At 42.5% G+C, this 23,549-nt stretch overlaps 1 protein-coding gene across 1 annotated transcript in view; it reads right to left on the minus strand.

Annotated features, from left to right (window-relative positions):
- Window positions 1-22,825, minus strand: part of Tmem156 (transmembrane protein 156) — a 30,909-nt gene extending 8,084 nt beyond the window's left edge. Inside the window, exons 1-5 of the mRNA XM_005359257.3 lie at window positions 22,646-22,825; window positions 10,452-10,721; window positions 5,484-5,741; window positions 3,713-3,832; window positions 961-1,044 (exon numbers count right to left, since the gene is read on the minus strand). Of these exons, the coding sequence (XP_005359314.1) occupies window positions 961-1,044; window positions 3,713-3,832; window positions 5,484-5,741; window positions 10,452-10,721; window positions 22,646-22,733 (820 nt within the window). The 5' untranslated portion in view covers window positions 22,734-22,825. The remainder of the gene's footprint in view (window positions 1-960; window positions 1,045-3,712; window positions 3,833-5,483; window positions 5,742-10,451; window positions 10,722-22,645) is intronic.
- Between the last annotated feature and the right edge of the window lie 724 nt (window positions 22,826-23,549).

Consider the following 23,549-nt stretch of genomic DNA (forward strand, 5'->3'; position numbering starts at 1 on the left):
CCAGGCAAATGAGCATAATCCTACGGGGCAGGGTGGGGGACAGAGACAGAGCTATAAGCTTGAGGCCAGCCTGGGCTACATAGTAAGCCCTTGTCTGACAGAGAGAGAGAATAGCCAGGAACTGTCACACAGACTGCAAGAGATTAAAATAAAATCTAAATGCAAGCCAGGCCTCGTGACACAGGGTCACAAACCTGAGTCAATTCAAGGCCAGCCTGGACAATTTAGTGGGCTCCTACCTCAAAATTAAAAAGGTGGGGAGGCTGGGGGAGCATAGCTCAGCGATGTAGATAGAGTGTTTGCCTAGCATGCCCAAGGCCCTACCTAGGTGTTATTTCCAGTTTTTTAAAAATCCTTTCTCTTTGGTGAAGGAAAAGGAGGACCTTTACCCCGTCCACGTCATCGGCTTTCGTTTTAATGTGGTTTGACAGCAGGCCCCGCAATTAGAAAGATGAAGTTGGAACTGGCATCTGTGTTCACAGCCCTCTTAGCTGCTCTAATTAGGATCCCCTTCCTCCCTCCCCCTTCTCTGGAGAGGACAGGGCCTTTTTAATTGAGGCTATTAGAAGTTCTCTTTACACAACGACGCCCATGAAGTGAAAGCTCCAGCAGAAGCTCTGCCCACTGTACAATTACCTCTCGCAACTCTGAGAAATAATAGTATCTTGTCTCGTTTAAAAATAAATCCCCGGCTAGTTCCCCATGGCGTTCTCTCCCTTGCCTGCTCACGCGAGCTTCTTCTTGCCAATTAGGCAAACTTTCCGTTATTTAAGGAGGTGGCTTTGATCATAACTGTCCCCTGATAATGAGATGTACGGAGCTGGATTACAGTCGCCCACAGTTCCTTTATTCTAAACTCGAGGCTACTTAAAATGAACCCGGGTCTGGAGTTTGCGGTGTACGGAGAGGGCGCCGCCTTGGCATTTCCCGTCCTGTGCTGTTTGAAACTGCAGAACTCACCTGGAATAGCCGTCATATTCAAGACGCTCAGCTTCGCAGAGTCACTTCCTCTTAAGAGAACGGATGCAGATTTGGGTTTACGACCTATTCCAAGAAAAGAAATTAAAGATTTAGATACCAAAAGAGCACATTCTGTCACATGTGGTGGTGGTTTAGGCCTCTAATTGCAGCGCTTGGCGAATGAGACAGGAGGATCCTGAGTCTGAAGGCAACCTGGACTACATAGTGGCCCCTGTGTCACTCCCTTCCAAAGTCACATTCCCACTGTGCTCCCTGTGATAGCTTAGATTGTCAAGAAGACAGGATTGGCCACAAGGGGATCCGGAGCAACACGGCAGCAGGAGTTTTTATCGTTCTTTCACTAACCAACACAGGCGCATGTGGGCACAAGCCTTTAACCCCGGGCACCCCAAAGGCAGAGCAGATATATCTATGTGAGTTCAAGGCCAGCCTTGTCTACACAGTGAGTTCTAGGACAGCCAGAGCCACAGAGTCAATTCCTATCTCCAAACAAACAAACAAACAAAAACCCACACACCAATAACAACAAAACCAGTCTCTTTCTAAAAGTAATGGTTTCTCCACTATCATAAATACTGTTATGTCTATCTATTCTTGAAAAGGCACCAGCCAGTATTTACAAAATGCTATTTTTATCTATATGGATATGATACGCAGAATATTTAAGAAGTATTGCAGATTAGTTATATCTAGTAAGTAGCATAAGTATTGTGATATTTTTCATTGCTTTATATATTTAGACTTGCAAGGAAAACACTTTGAAAGCCATCGAGTTTAGATTCTGGATAGACGTTTGAAAGACTTTAACGTACTTCCCACTGTGGCCCATGTCTTTCTAGGCATTTTCCTACCTCGTATCTTTCTTTCTTAGTCTGCATTCATACATGAAAAATGGTTCGAGAAATGTAGAACTTTGAATTATTTTCAACTACCACACATTTCAATGCCTAGAAGATGCCAAGTTTTACTCTGACATTTTATTAATTGTGTAGATTTTTACAAAACTGCTAACTTACCTGAGTTTGGGAGGTCCCCCCCCATTTTCTGCAAAAAGCAAAATAATAGTACTGTTTCCATACTGCTGTGGTTTTGCCCGGTGGCCATGACAAATACCAGGACAAAAAGGGGAAAGGTCTTATCTGTCTTCTACTTCTGGGTCACAGTCCAGCACTGATGGGAGTCAAGGCAGTCCTGCTAACTCTTCTGCACGGTGCCATCTCCCACCAGGGAACTCAGCTCACGGCCAGGAAGTAGAGCAGGAACCGGGGAGGCTGCCGCCTGTTAGCTGGCTTGCAGTCTGGCATGTACTCAGCTAGCTTTCTTATCCAGTTCAGGACTGCCTGCTTAGGGATGGTGCCCGCATCGGTAAGGAATCATGACAGCCCCACCACCACACAGACACGACCAAAGGCCAAGCTGATCTGGGCAATGCATCCCTTGAGACTCCCTGCTGAGGTTATTCTAGGCTGTGTCAAGTTGACAGTTGAGGCCATCCAGGACACACGCTTTGATCACCCAGTGGGAACTGGCGTTCTACAAAGACACAACATGGTCATGTCATTAACCATGGCGCGGCAGACCTTTATTACTAAGGGATCAGAGATGAGACTTGTTCTGCAACGACTCTCAAAAAAATCCCTGCAACAAAGAATTGATTCAAAGAATCAACGGCACCCTTGCTGCAGGTGAACATTATTTATTAAACAACCTTGCCTGTCAAAGAACATAAGAAGTGAACGCACCCAGCCATACTACAAGCCTTCATTGGGAAACCAGGTGGTGGCGCACACCTTTAATCCCAGCACTTGGGAGGCAGAGACAGGTGGAGCTCTGTGAGTTTGACAACAGCCTGGTCTGCAGAGCGAGTTTCAAGACAGTCAAGTCTGTTACACAGAGAACTCCATTGCAAAACAAAACAGAAAAACAAAACAGAGAAACCAGAATGAGAGAAAGAGAGAGAGAACTGGCTGTGCCCTGACAATACTCAACTCCTTGGGTGATCTCTTTATTTCAGCCTCTACCCCAGCTCCATGTGGCAGAGGCAAGTACCATGTAGGACAGTTGAGGAAAACCATGTTTAGCAATGGTAACTCACTCAAAGCTATAGGAGGTAATACAAGGATCTGATGTCTTCAGAGTCTGCTGTCATGGCGATGCTTTTATACAGTCTTTAAGAGATCAACTAATTACCGAAGAACTGTCAATCAAGTCTGATATGTAGCCAGGGTATGCACGTGCAGTCTTACAATCCACCCTGCTAGGTGAGTGACCAGGTCATGCTAATTACCAAAGCTGTTTAGCACTGCTCCCACTGTTCTGACTTAAGAAGCCCTTCTAGTTCCGTCCCACCCAAACTCCATCGACACCCCCTACACTTATTAAAGATTTTTACTCTCATATTGTCACCTAGAGACCCCTCTGCTCTGGGTCTCTAGCTCTGCAAGTGTCACCACGTCTTCTGCCCTCACTTCCACTAAGCCCTCCCAGCCACCATCGGGGACAGCTCCTCCTTTTCACCCTGCCTTTCTTCCTGACCATTTGCCTGTCCATGTAGGAGAATGGCCCCTGAATGCTGGTGCTGCTGTCTTTCCTTTAGATTCTCTAGAACCAGCATTTACGCAGAGGAGGAACACAGTAAGTGGCCAACCGATGAAAATCTGGGGCGGACAGGTGTGTGTGCGTGTTTCCCTGGGGAAAGCCATATGGCCGGGGGCTATTTCCCGGTACTTACTCTGCCACCTCTGCCCTCTCCTGTGGTCCTCAAGGATTTTGTGGATAATGAGGATGATGCCGACCATAAAAACTAATAGCACTAAAATGTACCAAGTGATCTTCACGGAACAAGTGACAGCTGTAAAAATTAAAAAAAAAAAATTTAGGCACTCTAAAAATCAGTAAAGGTGGCAGGCGTAGGTACTCGCCAGCCCTCTGAGGTCTGCCCCGAAAACTCACACAGAGTAAGGACAGAACCAACTCCTGCGAGTTGCCCTTTGGCCTGGACTCACGTGTCATGGCAGACATGCACACACAAATAAATATAAAATAAAAAGATTCAACACAATGAGACAGAGCATGAGATAAGAGGCCCAGTGGAGGTGTATGCCTTTGGCAGAAAAGCTATTTGCTGCCTTAACTTAACAGGGACCCTTGCTCTCCTGAACACTTTTCCAATATATTAAATGAAGCTAATAAATGAGGAAATTGGCCAAGTGGCTCCCAGGGATCCATTTAATTCAAAATCCTGGCATTTAATTTCACTTCCAGGTGATGCCAATATCAATTTCCTCGTTGTACATCAAGAGTGCCACAAAGCAGCCTTATATCAGGGTTGTGTGCGATTAATCATCTTGGTCGTGGACTATGCAGCCCCAAATATGCCCTCAAATTAACAAAGGTACAGCAAGAGCAAGGGGCATGGGGCAGCAACGGAAGGCAGAGGCCGAGGACTGAGTGATTAGACCCTGTTTCTGCCAGTGTTACAGTTTGGATGGAAAATGTCCCTAGAGACTCCTGTGACTGAACACTTGGCGCTCAGTTAACTGTATCATTTGAGGAGGCTACACCGTATATGACAGGCATAATTTAAAACTATTAACCACCTTTAAAATGATTAAGCTTTAGTAAAGAATTCTAAAGTGATGGAGAAAGCTTCCATCTTTTTAGAGTACCCAAATGTCTAGCAAACAGTTCTGTCATAGCACCTGCAGCTCCGGGGGGGCTGTGTGATTCTTTTCTCTGGTTTTATGTTCGTCTGACTCCTGGCCCCCATCCGGGCATGGTGCTGGGCATGGTGGTTGACATACAGAAGGTACTCACTAAATGAATATACTATAAAATGTTTTCTAAGAATACATTTTATGGCTGAGGTGGGGGTACACCGCTTAGCAGAAAATATTAACTGTGGGCTTCAGAACAGGGTGCAAGGAACTTAATCAGCCTCGAAAAGAATTTAAATGTCCGAGATTCTTTCTCCTCAGAATCAGCCAGTCACACACACACACGCACGCACACACACACACGCGCGCACACACATGTACACGCACCACACGCACACATGCACACACACGCACACACACGTGCACACACGCACACACACGCACATGCACGCACACACACACACACACACACACACGCGCGCGCGCGCGCGCGCGCACCAGAGCCTAATCTTTAAGAGAACTCCCCCCTCTGAGTATTGAGGACTGGTGACTTTCCATCAAGCACAGATACCAGACAGGCTGCAGTTACCCTAGGGCAGAGAACCTTGGGTAGCCCTCAAATCACAAACCCAGACATACCACCTCTGTCTCAGGTTATGGCTGAGTCCCATAAAAACACATATTAAAATCAAGTAAACAGATAAAAAGATTAATATTTGGGGGCAGTATTATTTCCATAATGAAATTTTCAGCTATTTGACTTCTGGTGAATTTCATAGCCCCTTCTTAATTTTATGTATGGACACCCACCTTCTCTATTTCTCTCTCATTTCCTTTCAAACTTACATTTCACATCTATTGCTAGGCGCAAGGAAACATGAGTACAATTACTCGTGTTTTCCATAATTCCACAAGTGTAGCTTAGAGAATCTCCCCTGGGTGGATCTTCTACACCTGTGGGTTTCCCAGGGTGGGCTTCAGGGGTACAGGTAGCGTTATATTCCTTCATAGGGTCAACTAGAAGAGCGACGGTGACATTATAGTGCTGGCAGGGTGAGTAAAAGTCGTTTGCCTTCACTTCCATTGATCCTGTCGTGATGAGACCTGGAAAGAGATTAAGGAAGGGTATTTTCAGAGTGGTAGTATTTAGCAAGAAGACACAATTCAGAGCTGAGTCTCACTGGGTGTACCGGTGCACACCTGTAACCCGCAGGATGCTGAGGCAAGACTTACAGGTTGAAGGAACATGAATGTCATGTAGTCAATACCAAGTCTCACAGAGGTACACAGCAAAACCCTGTCTCAAAAAAAGAAAATAGAACCAAACCAACAAAGTCTTAAATCTCTTTTCTTTAAAACAAAATAGAAAACAAAGTTTTGTACACTACAATTAATTATCAAGGTGATTTTTTTTTAAAAAAGTTATGAAAATGATAGGAGTAAGATTAAAATAGGATTGGAACCTCTCAGAGAACACACAGATATTTCCATGAATATCTGTTCCTGATTTGGGACAGGTCAAATTGTTCAAAAGGTTCACAGTGTTTTCCACTCCACATAGCCCATGCTTTCTACAGATGTAACAAAGTACTATAAACTGGGTGGCCGAATGAACAGAATTTTTTCTCATACTTCTTTTTCTTTTTAAAATTGTAATGTGCATGGACGTTTTTACCTTCGTGTGTGCACATGTGTGTACCATGTGCAACCTGGTACCCATGGGAGCCAGATGAAGGCATTGGATCCCCTGGGTCTGGAGTTACAATTGGTTGTGAGCAGCCATGTGGGTGCTGGGGATTGAGCCCAGGTTTTCTGGAAGAGCAGTCGGTGCTCTCAGCTGCTGAGCCAGCTTTCCAGCCCATCTCTAGCCCATAGACCTAAGGCTAGAAGGACTGTGAAGAAGACTGCACTTGTTCCTCTCTTCTGGAGGTTGGCAGTGATCGCTGGCTTTCATTGATTCGTGGAAGCGCAACCTTGGTCTCTTTCTTCATCCACACATGGCATTTTTTCCCAATGAGTCTGTTTCTCTGTGTCCACATATCTGCATGGTGTGTGCACAGGTAAACTGGCGTGTGTGTCCCTGAGTGCATGTGTGCATGTCCATGTAAAGGGAGAAGCGAACCATGTGATTCTGCAGAAACCGTGTGTTGTTGAGATGTGGTCTCTCATTGGAACCTGGGGCTTGCTGATTGACTAAACCGGATGGTCATTAAATCCCAGGGATCCTTCTGTCTCTACCTCCCCATTGCAGGGATTCCAGGGATGTGGTTCTGAGTATCTAACTCGGGTCTTCACGCTTGCCTGGCGAGTACTTAAAGAATCACACTTCTCCTTTGTATAAGGATGTCAGTCATCCTGGACTAGGTCCCAGGATGATGATCTCATCTTAAAACCATATCTAGGATGATCTTATTCCACATAACGTCACAGTCTTATGTGTTGATGATTAAGACTTCACCGCATTAAAATTTGAGAGGACACAATTCAGTTACCCCAAAACCTTACCAACCTCCCATAAATAGGGGGAGATAACTCCCTCCCCATAGAGTCTTAGAGAGTTACATAGGTGGCTGAGCCGTGGGGATGTAAATGAAACACATTGTCTTCTATATCAAAGGTTTAGCCAAGCCCTGTCTTTAAAGAACTTCATAAAGACACCACCCAGCAGAAATCCCTCCCTAGCCAGCCGTCTTCTAAGATCAAAGTAAGTACTCAGAGTTCCATCCTGGTCTCGGTCTTTCAAAAGTAGTACTTACGTTAGTCAGAAGCATAAGAATGTGAGACTGAGCTCTGGCCACTCAGAGTGTGGCGCAGGATCCCTTGGAGCTAGAAATAAAAATCCAGTGGGACCTTGCAGGACTTGCTTGCTTGGTTAAGGCTGGCTACGCCCCCTTCTGCTGAAGCAAGCCTCTGTCTTTCTGCAATACTTTGGATTGTGAGCTCATTTTCTCAAGACCCCAGACCCAATCCTAACATAGTCAAATGCAGAAAAATGACATTACATGATCAGACAGGAAACGGTGGTGCAATTCCACTTTGTCCTTTGGGACACTACGTTTGGAGTTGCCAAGAAAAGGTCCAATGTATGGCTTGCTGCAAGGAAGTCCTCAGTGAATATGAATGGAAAGACAATATAAGAGAAGCCATCCGCAGAGTGAGAAGACACCCCCAGAATGGGAGAAAATGTTCACAGACTACAACTGAGAAAAGTTCATGTCCAGGATATGTAAGGGATTCCTGTCAAAGAAGGAGGAACAGAGAGAAGAACAGACAACAGGTTTTAAAATGGGCAGATGCCAGGTTAGGGGTAGCGCCTGCTGTCTCAGCTACGTGAGAGGCTGAGGCAGGAGGACCACTGGAGTTCAAACCCATCTTGGGTAGAATAAGAAAACCGTGTCTCAAAACAAACCTGCGCTAAGAACTGGAACAGATATTTACATCTGTTCAAAGACCTGCATCCATAAAAGAGCTACAGAGGACCAATGGTCATGGTAACACACTCAACACCACTCATCACCACAGAAATGCAAGTCAGCACCGCAGGCAGACACGATCCGACCCCTGTACGAGTGTTGAAAAGTGTGGGGGATTTGGAGTCCTTGTGCTGACAGTGGCTAAAACGATCCATTCAGTTTGGGGAATAATAAGTTCCTCCAAAAATGAACAATCTAAACACCAGTGACTCTAACAAGTGCACTTTCTGACACGTATCCAAAAAAGGGACCTCGAAGACACAAATATGTGTTCCCTCAGTCACAATGACTGAAAGGGAAGCCACCTGATTGCCCACTGAGGCAAATGCATAAAGAAAAAGTGAGGGCTGGAGAGATGGCTCAGCAGTCAAGAGCACTGGCTGCTCTCCCAGAAGACCCAGGTTCAGTTCCCAGCACCCACATGGCAGCTCACAACTATCTGTAACTCCAGTCCCAGGGGATCCAGTGCTCTTTTGCAGCTTCTGTAAGTACTGATGCCTGGGGTGCACAGATAAAAGCAAAACATTTACACATACAAAAAATAAATAAAAATAAATTTTAAGCAAAAGATCTCCAATCTTTCTAGGTGACCATGGGAAGAGAGAGGACCTCAGCTGCCCCCAGCTGCCCTGGTTCTTCTGGTTGCTGCACCCACTCACTAACTGCAATAGTATGAAACACCCCAAGCCAGAAAAGTTCACCTGCACCCATTCCATCCAGAGCAGGTTGAGGAAGGGAGGGAGGGGGGAACAGGGGGTGGAGGTGGGGGGGGGGGAGAACAAGAAGGCAGAAGAGCAAAGAAGGGGGAGGGGAAGGGAAAAGAGAAGACAAGGGATGGGGAGGTCGCTGCATTTCAAGCCACTGTCCATGGGGGTGATTTGTTATGCAGACAGAGTGACTAGACCACCCACTGTGGGCTGGGCTTGCAAAGTGAGTTAGTAACTAAGAAAATGTCTCACTAAAGTGGCCACAGGTCAACCGGATCTGGGCAATTATTCAGTTGAGGTTCCCTCTCCCCGTTTGACTAGGTTTATATCAAGTTGATAGCTGAAGCTATGATGACATGCAGTGCCCCATTAGAATATATATATATATATAATGTATATATGTATTCTTTTGTATGTTCCTTCCTTCAATCAACAAATATTTATTAAGTATCTGTTATGATTTATATTGGACATGATGCTGAAGGAAGGGATATGATAATAAACAAAGACAAAGACATTGCCCACAAGAGGCCCACTGAAGAGCCAGATAAAATGCCAACTCATACTCAGTGGGTGAATGCTTAGGTATTTACTTAGAACTGCTTTTTAGACAATCATTATCTTTGAAAGACCATCCAGCTAAACTTGCAGCTAGCAAGCACATGTGAATTACACTGGCATTCTGATGGATTTCACAAACAAGTATTTTGTCTTCAATAAACTAAACTCAAATTAATCAACATTACAAAGTCCTCTGAAATCTTTCATCAAAAGCCACATCACTGAGAGTTTCAATGCTATTAGATATTAAAACGGAATGCTTGTGTGTGTGCGTGAGGGGAGGGGATGGATGTGCACAGTATATTCGGGCATGCACAGATGAAGGTCGGAAGACAAACTTGGGTGTCATTCCTCGGGGGGCTTTTGCCTTCTGTCCGAGGCAGGGTCTTTCATTGATCTAGACCTTCACCAAGTAGAATTGGCTGTCTGGCCAGTGAGCTTCCAGAGATCTGCTTGTCTCTGCCTCACTCCTCAGTGTCTCTGGAGTGACAAGCGGGCTCACCAGCATGCCAGCGTTTTCTTTAATATTTATTGTGCATCTCTATGCGCATATATAGACATAAGTGCAGTGCCTGCAGAGGCCAGAAGAGTGTGTCAGATCCCCTGAGCTAGAGTTCCAGGTAGTTGTGAAATGGTCAGCGTGGAAGCTTGCCGTCCAAAAGGCCTCAACTGCTAAGCCATCTCTCCAGGCTCTGTGTTTACTTTTTTGTTTGTTTGCTTGTTTGTTTGTTTGTTTTGGTTTGGTTTGGTTTTTTGCTGTTGTTTTGTTTGACAGGGTTTCTCTGTCCTGGAACTCACTCAGTAGACCAGGGGGGCCTCGAACTCATGGGGATCCACCTGTGTCTGCCTCTGCCTCCAGAGTGCTGGAATTAAAGGCATGCACCTCCATCACCTAGCCTCGTGCCCACTTTTTTTTTTTTTGTGGATTCTGGTGTTCCAACTCAGTTCTTTACATTGTAGGGCAAGAAGTGCTTAGCAACTGAGCTAGCTCTCCAGCCCTAGGGTGCTTTTTTTTCTTTCCAGAATGACTTAATTTAGACTTGGCAAATGTTACTCTATTCCTTTGTGTTTACCTTTTGATATTTGTTTCTGAGCAATGAAATCCACGTCTCCTTTGGATTCGCAGACCAAACACAAGGAGCACATCGGAAATCCATTCGTGATGCCTTGGCAACTCTCAGCGAAGCTTTGGACACTGGAGTTATTTGGAAAGAGTCCCATGACAGTCTGTGTTTCCTCTGCCGGGCGCAGAAAAGTCACAGAAGAAAAATTGAAGGAGGGAAGTGGATAGGTGAGATTGGGTAATAAACACACTTCCCGGCAAGCGAGCTCTCGTGTTCTTTCTGCAAAGAAAGACAAAAGCTCTTGTTAGCTGTGGATTTCAAGGTTTTGACATTTAAATAAACACAAAGTAAGCTCGTCGTTGTTCAGGTAGATGATGGCCTGTCTCTGACAATGTTTTATTCTCACGTGAATTAATATCTACTCCGTTGAATCATTTTGTTTTAAAACTTGTTAATTTTCAGAGAGCAAACATTCATGTGCAGAAGTGAATAGAAACACTAGCATTCTAGACATCCTTTGTTCTGGAAAAGTTTTAAGGATGCGTGTGCATTTGCGCGCCCGCGCGCGTGTGTGTGTGGTGTATGTCCATGGAGGCCAGAAGGATGCATAGGAACCCCTGGAAGAGTTAGAGGTACCTGACAGGGCACTAGGAACTGAATTTGGGTCCACTGCAAGAGCAGTAAGCATTCTTAGACATCCACCAATCTCCACAGCCCCTGGGAAAAAACTTAACAGATAAATCTTAAGTCTTTCTGAATCTATCTTTTTTATACTAGTCAATTGCATGGTTCTGAAAGATAGCAAAATCTAGACAGTGGTTCTGTGTTTCCAAAGTCTGCTAGAAAGCAAAGTACCACAATCTTGGCCATTGAAAATTGTGGAGTCCCAGAAATGTGAGCCTATTTCCACCTTGACCAAAGGTCAGAGAGTTGGAACTTACCTCTACTCCTTCAAGGTTATTGTGTTTCTACCTCAAATAAAGGTCCCACCTAGGTTCAGAGCTGAGAGTTTTGCTCTCTCAAGGTTACTATCAACAGGTGTGGCTAATAGCCAGACTTTTTAGTTCAGAAATAGAGAAGTAGATATGTTTCTACCTTAAACAAAAGTCTAAAGATCCAACTAAGGTTCCAGTTCCCTTAAGGAGATAACGTTGGATTCTACCCAGGGAGTGGTTTGCCTACCAAAGGTTTTGGTCTAGGGTGTAAGCATGACTTGTTCTGTCCTAGCAACAGAATGTTTAACTATGGATGTAGCTTGCAACCTTCAACCGGTCCGTTCATTTCTTTGTATCATGTTAATGCAGTTTTTTATCTTACTCCTACCTCTTAGGGTCAGGGTATTTTAAGCAATTGAAAATTAAATGCGGGTGATTTCAGTATTCACTGGAACTCCCTCCAGGTACTATTCTATGTTTTCCTGTCTTGTTATTTTTGCATCTTCATACTTTTTACTTATATTCCTAATCCCCACGTCCCTACCCTATCAAGTGGTATCATTTTTGTTGAGGCTGGTCCCCAACAAAAAACAAGAAAAACTCTCTCCTGGTTTGGGAGGCCAGAAGTTCAGTGTTAATGTCAACAGTCAGAAATTCTGAAGTCTACAGGCTTTGAAAAATCTAGAGGTTTTCTTCTTGATTCTCTTCTAACTTCCGGTAGTTGACTGCATGCCTTGGCTTATGGCCCGTCACTGTCTCTGTAGTCACAGTGCTTTCTTCTCTGTATCCCTGCCTTCTCTCCTAGCTCTGTCAAAGTTCCCTTTGACTCTTTGTGTCAGTCAGGATTTTTCAGAAAAAAAAAAAAAAAAAACAAAAAACCAGAACTGATAGAATGTCATTGATAAAATGGCTATACATACCTACATATATATATATATATACATACATATGTACTGATAGAGTGTCACTGATAAAATGGCTATACATACCTACATATATACATACATACATACATATGTACTGATAGAGTGTCACTGATAAAATGGCTACACATACCTACATATATATACATACATATGAACTGATAGAATGTATGTATGTATATATACATATATAGACAGAACTGACAGAATGGCTCTATATATGTATGTACATCACATACACATACATATAGAATGTAGGAGGAGCTCAGAAGCTGTGGTCCAGCTAGTCCAACAATGTTTACTATTGGGTCCAAGAATCCAGCAGTTGTTCAGTCCACAAGCTGAATGTCTCAGATACTCTTCAGCATATGTCAGAATCCCAGAAAAGTAGGCTCTAACGCCAGTGAAGGAATATACTTGTCAGTAAAAGTAGGAGCAACAGGCAAAGAGAGCAAGCTTCCCTCTTTCAGGTCCTTTATATTGGCTGCCACCAAAGGGTATGTCCGGATTTAAGATGGATCTTCCCACCCCGGAAGGTCCAGATTTAGGATGGTTTTTCCCTTAATTTTTTTCAATCAGGAAAAATCCCTCATAGGTATACCCAGTGGCTTAAGTTTTTGGTTCATTTCAGATGTAGTCAACTTGACAACTAAGAATAGCCATCACAGCCTCTTTCTTATCTGGACATTTGTGATTAAATATCATGCCCATGTGCGTGATTCAAGATATCTCATATTAAAGTTGCTAATCACATTTGTAAGCACCCTGTGTCCTTATAAGGTAGCATTTGCAGAATCTAACGATTAGCATTTGTTGTCTATTATGTGTCCTACTGGAAAGTCTTTAGAACAGCCGCTTCTCAACCTTCCTAATGCTGTGACCCTTTTATAGATTTCCTCATGTTGTAGTAACCCCAGCCATAAAATTATTTTCATTGCTACTTCATAACAGTACTTTTGCTACTGTAAATGAATCATAATGCAAACATCTATGTTTTCTGATGGTCTTAGGTAACCCTTGTGAAAGGGTCATTGGACCCACAAAAGGGTCGAGACCCACAGATTGAGAACTGTTGTTTAGAATGTTTTGTTCCCAGCCACGGGTGAGCAGTTTGTCTCTGCCACGTATTTTGACACACTTTCTCACCAGTGAACTGTTTAAATGCAGGTCTTTGGGGCTTGAGGGGTGGCTCAGCTGTTAAGAGCTCAATGAAAGAGCTAACTCAACTGGCTACTCTTCCAGAAAACCTGGATTCAGTTCTTGGCACCCACGTGGTGACTGGCAACCATCTGGAACACCAGGCCTAAGGGACCTGACACCCTCTTGTGGCCTTGCTGGGTACCAGTCAAGCACACGGTACACATACATACATGAAGGCAAAACATCCATATTCATTAAAATAAAATAAAAATTTCAAAACTTTAATCCAATCCTGTGTTCCAGATTAAAAACTTTGAAATGTGGAGGGGCCAAGCTAATCAGCACCCTGATGTGAGCTCCCCACTGTCTGAAGTTTCAGTTCCAAGGGATCCAACATCCTGACATGGACACACGTGCAGGCGAAACATCAACGTATACAAAATAAAAGTAAATAAATAAATAAGCTTAAATGCACCCTTTGCCTAGGGTTGGGCTTATCTGTGATTTAACCACATCCTAGTTCATGGCGTAATTGAGAATTATCATTTGACAGTGATGATCAGTTAAGGAACAGGTAGCCCAGCTTCCAGTGGTTCACACACCACCAGCTGATTTCAGACGTGAAGTAACTGACATGGCCAATCCCACCTTCCTGTGGCAGCTTCACCTTCTCTCTGAAACGTAGGTTAGGATTTCTAGGTGATACAGAGCACCAGGAGACAACTGCTACCCTTTTTAAAATGATTTCTTTCAGTTCAGCACCTTAGCCAGACTAACAAGGATGCCACACTAGTGACTGATATTAAAGACATTTTTAATTCATGAAGTAATTCCTTAAGCATTTGATTGCTAGCGATTTGTAACATGATTTAATAAATTAAATGCTCACGTCCTAGCCCCTCTACAGCTAAAACTATTTCTCTAAAAATTTACATCTTATGTCCAACTGTGAAGAAATTTCAAAACAGAGTTGTTAATAACCTTTTACTTGGAGGAACTAAATTGTATTTGAATAAATTTTATTATGTGTAATACACTTATAATAAAAATCATAACGAGTTTGTAACTATAGTATAATATTGCCTTCAACAGCGATGTCAGCAGAGGAAGACAGAAGTGCACCCACTGATGGAACACACGCATTTACAGCTTTCTCAATATCACTAAAACACACAAAAACTATATTTCCTGCCACCTTTCCATCTTGCTCCCTGGCACTTTGATCTTGTGAAATTTTCAGCTTCTTGAATTTATATTGCTATGACACGACCTGGAAAGGAGAGAGAGAAATCTTTCGCTGTCAATATTGCCGTCTTCTGATTCAATAAGCAACCAGCCAGGCTTTCTAGAATCGAAGATTTGGATAGCAGGGTTCTTTTTTTTTTTTTTATGAGGTTTTTAAACTTCAATTTTAAATACTTCTATTGAAAAAGGAATGGAGGACATGGCCTTTTTTGGTATAATTTTAAGAAATAAATGTTTCTCCCTAACCACTATGTCATCTTGCGGGCTATATCCCCATCTCCATAAACAAGGGTTTGTGAACTTAACTATAATATTAATATTCCATTAATATTCCTGGAGTCAGATGTCTACCCGCCCACTCTGAGAGATGCCAGTGCATCCCAGAATTATTTCAGTACCAAGTCGGAACCTTCTCTGAGGACGTATGCAGAACACTAAACTGAGTTAGGAAAACACATGACATAAGGGGGTAAATCCACGACAATTATTTTCTCCTTTTCAAAGACAAGCGAACCGGAACACTAAAGGATTGCATTTTCCTCCCTTAACTTTTACTGTAAGAACAAACCACACATATTTGTATAAGATCCTTCACAAAAGATGCTCTCCATAAAGAAAGAAAATAACACCAAGCAGTGGTGGTACAAACAGTGGTGACACATTCCTTAAATCCCAGCACTCAGGAGACAGAGGCAGACAGAGCTCTCTGAGTTCAAGGCCAGCCTGGTTTACAGAGAGAGTACCAGGACAGTCAGGGATACACAGAGAAACCTTGTTCAAACAATGAAAGAAAATAAGTAAATATTAGTATCTCTGTCCCCCAATCAAGAAACAGGCTACTACCAAGGCCTCCAGGACATTCTCCCTACCCCTGTACCGTAGCTTATTTTGGAAGCATACAAATGTATAGCATTACACTATGCACTCTTCCATGACTTATTCTTTCCTTACTATGCTTTAGCCATGTTAGTTTTACACAACTGTAGCTAATTTGTTGGTCTTATGAATGAATATATTACATAATTCATCCATCTTTTTGACAGGGAGCATTTGGGTTGTTTCCATTTTCGGCTGTTCAAAATAATGCTGCCATGAAGTATGACGTTCACACGCCACGTTACCCATAGGAATGCTAAACAGCACAGCTACACTGGGGAACTGACTTTCATTTTCTCCTAAGTTAAATATATACTTACCATATGGACCCCAAATTCCACTCCTAGGAAGCTACACACACAAATAAAAACATATCCACACGGTCGGATGCCTCCATTTCACCTGCAAGTGAGTTTTATGGTAGCCTTCAAATGTTCTAAGAGCCAAGAACTGAAAACAATCCACTTTCCAGCCAATGGTAAATCTAAAACCAACTCCTGACATATGATGGAGTGTCACTCAGTGGCAAAGAGAAGAAACCATAAGTAATGACACGGGTGAATCACAATGGTATCTCGCCAAATCAAATGAGGCACACGAGTGCATGTGCACCACGTGATTCTGTTCCTATGAGATTTAGAAAGATGCACCATAATGGTTGTTGGTGGAGGGGCTCTTATGGAATAGAGCAGCACGGGGCTCTTTGGAGAGATGGGAAGTTATGTCTTCATTGTAGTTACAATGTTACAGTCATATTGGTGACTACAACCGCCACTGTATCTAATCTAATGTGTTCTCTTGTCGTCGTTCCCCCCCCCCCAAGCTGTGTTGATTAACTGGTTAGATTTTTTTTTTACTTTGATGTAACTCCACTTGCCTATCTTAAAATCTTTGTTCTCTGTGCTTTTGAGGACATTCTAAAAGTCATAACAGGGACAGAAGAAATCAAGAATCATTTCTTCTAACAGTTTGACAGTCTTGGATCTTACAATGTTTTGTTGTTGTTGTTGTTGTTGTTGTTGTTGTTGTTTTTACAATGTTTTTAATCTGGTTTGAGTTGGTTACTATGTGGTGTGATGATGTGGGATTCCCCTCTGTATGCTGTGAACCATTGGTTAATGCATAAAGCTGCTTTGGCCTAACAACAAGGCAGAATAGAATAAGGTGGGAATTCCAAGAAGATAGAGGAAAGAAGGCGAAGTCAACGAGATGCCATATAGCTGCCGAAGGAGACAGACACTGGAACTTCACCAGCATGCCACTACCTTGTGGCAATACACAGAATAATAAAGATAGATTAATTTAAGATGTAAGAGCTAGCTAGAAATATGCATAAGCTAATAGGCCAAGCAGTGTTTTAATTAATACAGTTTCTGTGTGAATTTTTTTCAGGTCTGGATGACCAGGAAACAAAAGAGCAGCCTCTGCCTACAGTGTGGGATAAAGGTCCAAATGTATTCTTCTTCTTCTTCCTCTTCTTCTTTTTTAAGATTTTTTTTGTTTATTATGTATGCAGTGTTCTCTCTGCATATATGCCTGCATACCAGGAGAGGGTACCAGATCTCATTATAGATGGTTGTGAGCCCTCCCTGCCTGTCCACCAATGCCAAGGGTAGATGGGAGAGCTGGCCCTGTGGTAATAAGAGTGTGAGAGCTAGGGGCTAGACAGATGGCTCAGAGGTTCAGAGCACTGACTGCTCTTCCTGAGGTTCTGAGTTCAATTCCCAGCAACCACATGGTGGCCCACAACCATCTGTAATGAGATCTGGTGCCCTCTTCTGGCCTGCAGGCATACATGGAGGCTAAACACTGTGTACATAATAAATAAATTAAAAAAAAAAAAAGAGAGAGTGTGAGAGCTAGCTCTGATTGCCACTTGCAATACTTGAAAGAGCAGACCCTGCATCCCTCCAGGGCAACACAACAGATCCAATCCTGTTAGTGGAGGTGTGGGTGAGCCACTCCAGAAATGGTGAGCATGGGACAGCTCCCATTTTCCACCTGATGGGCCATCTCTGTAGCCACCCAGGCCCAGACCCAAAGTTGTGACTTGGCCTTACCCAACATCCATCCCATCTACGATCTACTGGACCATGTGAAGGAACCTGACCCACAGACCCAAAGCTGCTGGATGTCCACAACACAGGGCACCAGCAGGACATCCAAGAAGAGTCCTGGGGGTGGCCAGCATTGAACATGTAGTGGAATCCAGGGGCCTCGGACCAGACCAATGGCTCTTCGCAATGAACACTTGGAAGGACAGTTGTATGTACCAAGGAGTATACAGGATGATGTCTTGAGTCTCACTACAGCTTCCACTGAACTACATTCCCAGTCATTGAGTTGAAATATTGAATCAGTTAGAAATGAATTACATGGGCCGGGCGATGGTGGCGCACGCCTTTAATCCCAGCACTCGGGAGGCAGAGGCAGGCGGATCTCTGTGAGTTCGAGACCAGCCTGGTCTACAGAGCTAGATCCAGGACAGGCTCCAAAGCCACAGAGAAATCCTGTCTCGAAAAACCAAAAAAAAAAAAAAAGAAATGAATTACATGTAAAAATATTTAGCCCAGTACCAGATATATGTAAATGCACACATCTGTTAAAATGTTTACAAATTTTGAGCCAAGGGTCTAGGGAGATGACTTGGTCATCAAAGTGCTTTCCACATAAGCATGAGGACCTGACCTTGGGTACCCAGCACACTCATAAAAACCAGGCATGGTGGTACCCATCTGCAACTCTAGGGTTGGAGGCTGGAAACAGTATCCCTGGAGGTTACTAGAAAATCAGCCACGTCAATTCATAAGCTCAGGTTCAGTGACAGGCCCTGGCTGAAATAGTTACGGTAGAGAGCAGAAGAGGAGATGTCTGGCACACACACACACACACACACGCACACACACGCATGCACACACATGCATGCACACACACGCATGCACACACGCTTTAAATTGTGAGCCAGATGCAATAGTGAACACCTGTCGTCTCAACACTTGGGAGGCATAAGTGGGAGAATTAATTGCGCCTAAGAATTTGAGAGTATCCTGGGCAACACAGTGAGACCTCTGGCAGCTCAAAATTTAAATAGGTGTAGATCCTACACCTTACGGGGGATGACTGATCCAATTTTTACGAAGAAGTCAATAAGAAGAGAATAAAGTTCCCAGTTTGAGAGCAAGGGTGACATCTCATTCTTTGCCGTTCCCCCCACACACTGCCTCTAATAATAGAGACATAAATACAGTGAGGACATGCTGTGGATGGAGGGTTTGTCCTAAAATTCACAAGTAAAGGTCCTTTACCCTCAGTTTTACTGTTCGCTATATTACCATTTCCACCAGAAAGTGTAACATGGAAGAGAAAATGAAAGCAGGTGAACTGTTTATGCAGGTTTGACTCGTCAAAGTAAGCGACATCCAAACAACTGGATGAAGTTAGGCTGGCAGAGTCTTCATCTGCACTGCTCTTGTCCTGTTTTCTGCAAATCTCTGCTAGGCCCCGCTGCATCAGCTCTTATAAAGCTTTGAGATACTGATATGAAGCATTTTATTTGAAAATCAATAGGAATCATGACTTCTCTTTGAAAGCGCTTCTGCAGGCACGAAGAATAGTGGAGGATTATTTGAACTCTGCCAAGTTATTATTTTTCTTGGCAACTGGAAACAGAAGAAACCTCTTCTCAGCACAGGCCTGGAAACAATGTAAAAGTTCCCATAACACCCTTTTACAGCCCATTTTACTCTTTATGGGGTTGTACTTAATTGCTTGACAACTGATTCTCTTCATGAATGAAGACTCTTTAGGAGTCTGCCTTTTCTGTAGGTAACCTCACCTTCCCAGCATAGGAGACACTGTGGCTAAGTGCAAGAATTAATTAAAGATAGTTGGGGTCAACTTAAGGCTTAATCAAATGTCCCTTTCAAATTTTATACGTATATGGGTTTGTGTACCACGTGTATGCCTGGTGGTTATGGAATCCAGAAGAAGATGGTGTTGGATCCGCTGGGACTGGAGTTACAGATGGTTGTGAGCTGCTATGTGGGTGCTGAGAATTGAACCCAGGTCCTCTGGAGGACTTACGCTTTTAAGCATTGAGCCATCTCTCCAGTCCTCTCCCGCAAGGCTCTCTCTTAAAAGTCACATCCAGCCGGACGGTGGTGGCGCACGCCTTTAATCCCAGCACTCAGGAGGCAGAGGCAGGCGGATCTCTGTGAGTTCGAGGCCAGCCTGGTCTACAAGAGCTAGTTCCAGGACAGGAACCAAAAGCTACGGAGAAACCCTGTCTCGAAAATCCAAAAAAAAAAAAAAAAAAAAAGTCACATCCAACCAAAGCAGATCAGTGATGATGTACTTGGGAACAAACTTGTGTCCTCAGTTGCAAGAAACAGAATCAAAATATTCTGCTCCCAAACTGCATTTCCATCCTCTACACATGGTTTAAGAGGGTCAAGCTGGTCATCAACTGCTGTGTGCTAGCTGCCTTTTAAACTAACTGGGGGTTTCAGAACATTGCTGGAAAACAGGTTATCCTGCCAACCTGTTAAGTGGCAAGCAATATTTAAGAAGCTCTCATTCTTAAAATTAAGCCAAATAACCAACACTACGTAATTGTAATAACTGAAGATTCCTACTAACAATTATTCCAATACTTGGATGTATTTTTGACAACATATGATCAGATACGGTGCTGTATTTTCTTGAAGCATTAGACAATTATTGTTTTGAAATCAAATATATTAAACCTCATATGCACTGTTCCACATTGAGATTCCTTTTGAGTTCATGGTAAAGACAGGGTACCAGTGAGCAATTCATAAGTTGCATCCTTTTATTATATTTATTCTAGAAATTAAAGTGAATAGAGTAATACAATATGAAGAAGGCACACAAGTACCTAGCAGGCTAAGATTAGCCTTGAGAATCCCAAAATTTATTTTTCTTCTTTAAGAAAAATCTCACTTCATTATCTAAATAATTATACCAAATTCTTTATGATATGCACTGATTGACCATTCAATTCATTTCATAAGATAACTCATATTGGTATTAAAAACTAATATCAATGGTCAGGAGTAGTGGTGTACACCTTTAATCCCAGCACTTGGGAGTCAGACGCAGCCACATCTCTGTGAATCTGAGGACAGTCTCATCTACATAGCAAGTTCCAGGACAGCCAAGACTATATAGAAAGACCCTGTCCCAAACAAAACAACACAAAACAAAATTAAGGAACAAAGTAACTACATTCATATCTCCTCGATATAAGGATACATCTCTTGCGGTTATAGCAATAATCCTGATGACCCACAGTCCAGTATAAAGCACGGTTATTACAGTTTCTACAGTTTCGCGCATGTGAAACAGCTTCCCGAATAACCAGCATTTTGTTTGTGGTGGGTTTAAGCAAGATTCCTTCCAGCACTGAAGGACATCAGAAGACAATGGTTTGCAAACATTTCCGCAATAAGGATACAAATAAGGAAACAAAATATCTAAACAATTTCGTCATCCTAAGACCAGGAAGCAAAAGTAGCTCTTTCCAGTTTGGGAAGGCAGCAAAAGCAACAGTGGCAGGGAGAAAAGAGACATCGTAAGTGACACAGGTCAACATGGAGAACAGACCCTGTCAGGCCCAGGAAGTTCAGCTGACTTGGATTCTGCAAAAACTCTTCCTTCTGTTTACAAATTCAAAGGCACCCTAGTGCTCCACTCCAAGGCTCCCTTCGCCCCCGCCCCCCACATGTTGCTCTCTGACTTTCTTTGTTCTGTGCTGGATTTTGCTGCCACAAACACAAACTGAAAGTCAAAAGCACACCTCCTCTGTCCTCCGCACAGCCGATGGTAAGCTCCTAGAGTTACCGCCTCTCACAGAACACTCCAACAGAGCAGACAGTGTGTGCCAGTTTCCTGATTTTCACAAGATGCAAACTCATTTTTCAAAGCAATAGGTATATAAACACAGAAAAGGCCTGGCTTAGATAACTACTAAACGTGATTTTTACTCTCCGCCCAAAATATCTTAAAAACAGGTTTTCTTTATTGTGTTTTCTTTAGGATACATTTTCAGCCAACGAAAATAAGCATCGAAAATATACACCATGCTTGCTTAATCTGGGCAATATAAAAAAGTCAAACCAAAAGAAAAAATTCTAAATTCAATCATTCTTAAAATTGCAGTCACAGTGTTTATTTGGCAAAAATATTTTTATCTGGCTACTTAGCATCATTTAATATGCAACATTAAATAATCATTACAGTATGTCATCAAATATAATTAGCAAAAGTATTTTTATCTGAATACTTAGCTTTGCATATATGCAATAATAAATATTCATTGCAGCAAGCTATCAAATATAAGTGTTTCTCTAGTTTTAATAAAGTTATAGATTTTTATTTAGTAATAGAACGTTTTCTTTTTTCTTTTTCTTCTTATTAAACGCTAACGAGCACAATTATCACTTGAGCATCCACAATAGCATGCTTTCCAATCTTTTAATGACACAGAAATAGTTTAAATCCCCTTGTCTTTGCTTCTGTATCCTGAAGTTTCAGCAGTCATGCAAGAGTTCTTTAAAGGGTTCTCAGAGTGGCCCCGTTCCCACTGCTCACAAACACACACGGAACTGCTTGTATTTGTACCGATCCGCTTTAAATTGTATATTAAAAATAGTAAAATTACCACCATTTTTCAAAATTACCAGTAAGTTAATTGCATCAACTTGTGATCAAATGAATTCGATCCTCTTAAAATGAATAAGTATTATTTTCCTTAGTAAATACTTCCAGAATGTAAAAACAGACATACAAAGAAGGAAACAGTTGCAAAGAATAAACTCATGTCACAGTATTATCTTAAATCCTATATCTGGAATCTAAATGCAGATTTTAAATTTCTCTTTTCATTTTCTATTGGAACCATAACTAAGTCCTAAGGTCACTGTGCTAGACAACAGGCAACTAAAACTGGATCTAACTTAAAGGTATTTCAGACATTGAACTTTAGCTCACACCCAAAAAGATCTTGTCTGTCACCATTGCTCTAACGTAGGAAAGGAGAGCTCGATTGTGATGATTTACTTACCTTTCGGTGTCTTGAAAAATTCTGGCAAGACTAAAATGAATGTGACCACGATTGCCACAAATAATTTGAGAAAAGCTGTTTCTGTCATGTCTACTCACATGACACAATCGTGTCTCCATCCAATAGCTTGATACTATTTTGCTTCCTGCTTCGAGTTTCATCTACTTCAAGTTCCTGAGATTGAGATTCACCTCACACTCACTTCCGTTTGGGTCAGACTTAAAAAAGAAACGGAAAAAAAAGGTATCCGGAACTGAGTGAGAGACTTCTTCATTTTGAGTCACTTTGCCTAATACAGCCACCCTCTCTCTAACAAGCACTTTTGAACTATCTACTAAACAAGGAAAAGAAGTAAACGATCTTAAGAAGCAAAGGGGGTCTGGCTTCATCCAAATTTGAAGCTGTTTTCCATGTTTACCAGTGTGTAAGGATAAATGGAAGCCCGCAACATAATAACCAAAAATAAAAGATCAAATGTCAGTGGCATCCAGGTTTCTGAACCCCATTCACTAGCTGACTTATTCAATGGTAGCTGATCTCTCAGAAATGCCGGGTGCCGTGCTGGAGGCTGGTGTTTGGAAGACAGTAAACAGCACAAGATATGAGCATAAACCAAAGGCTTATGAAAATGTGGGGTTCTGCTTTACTGTCGTCTCTGCAAGGGGTTAGTTAGAATGTAACTTGTTATGTCTATAAACACTGTGTTTACTACCACACAGTCCACATTTCTATTCTCTTCGCTGAATAAACTCTTTCATTGGAATAATCCCAGAGAAAGAAAATAGTTTGTTTTAGCATGTAAATGCAGGATAGGGAAAATCGTGATAAATAAATATGTGCAAGAGAAAGATTTTACTTAGACAATGTGTATAGCTAACATTTCCATTGTTACCCGTCCGGCTCA

The sequence above is a fragment of the Microtus ochrogaster genome, linkage group LG1 (assembly GCF_000317375.1).
Source record: "Microtus ochrogaster isolate Prairie Vole_2 linkage group LG1, MicOch1.0, whole genome shotgun sequence".
Taxonomy (NCBI): Eukaryota; Metazoa; Chordata; class Mammalia; order Rodentia; family Cricetidae; genus Microtus; species Microtus ochrogaster.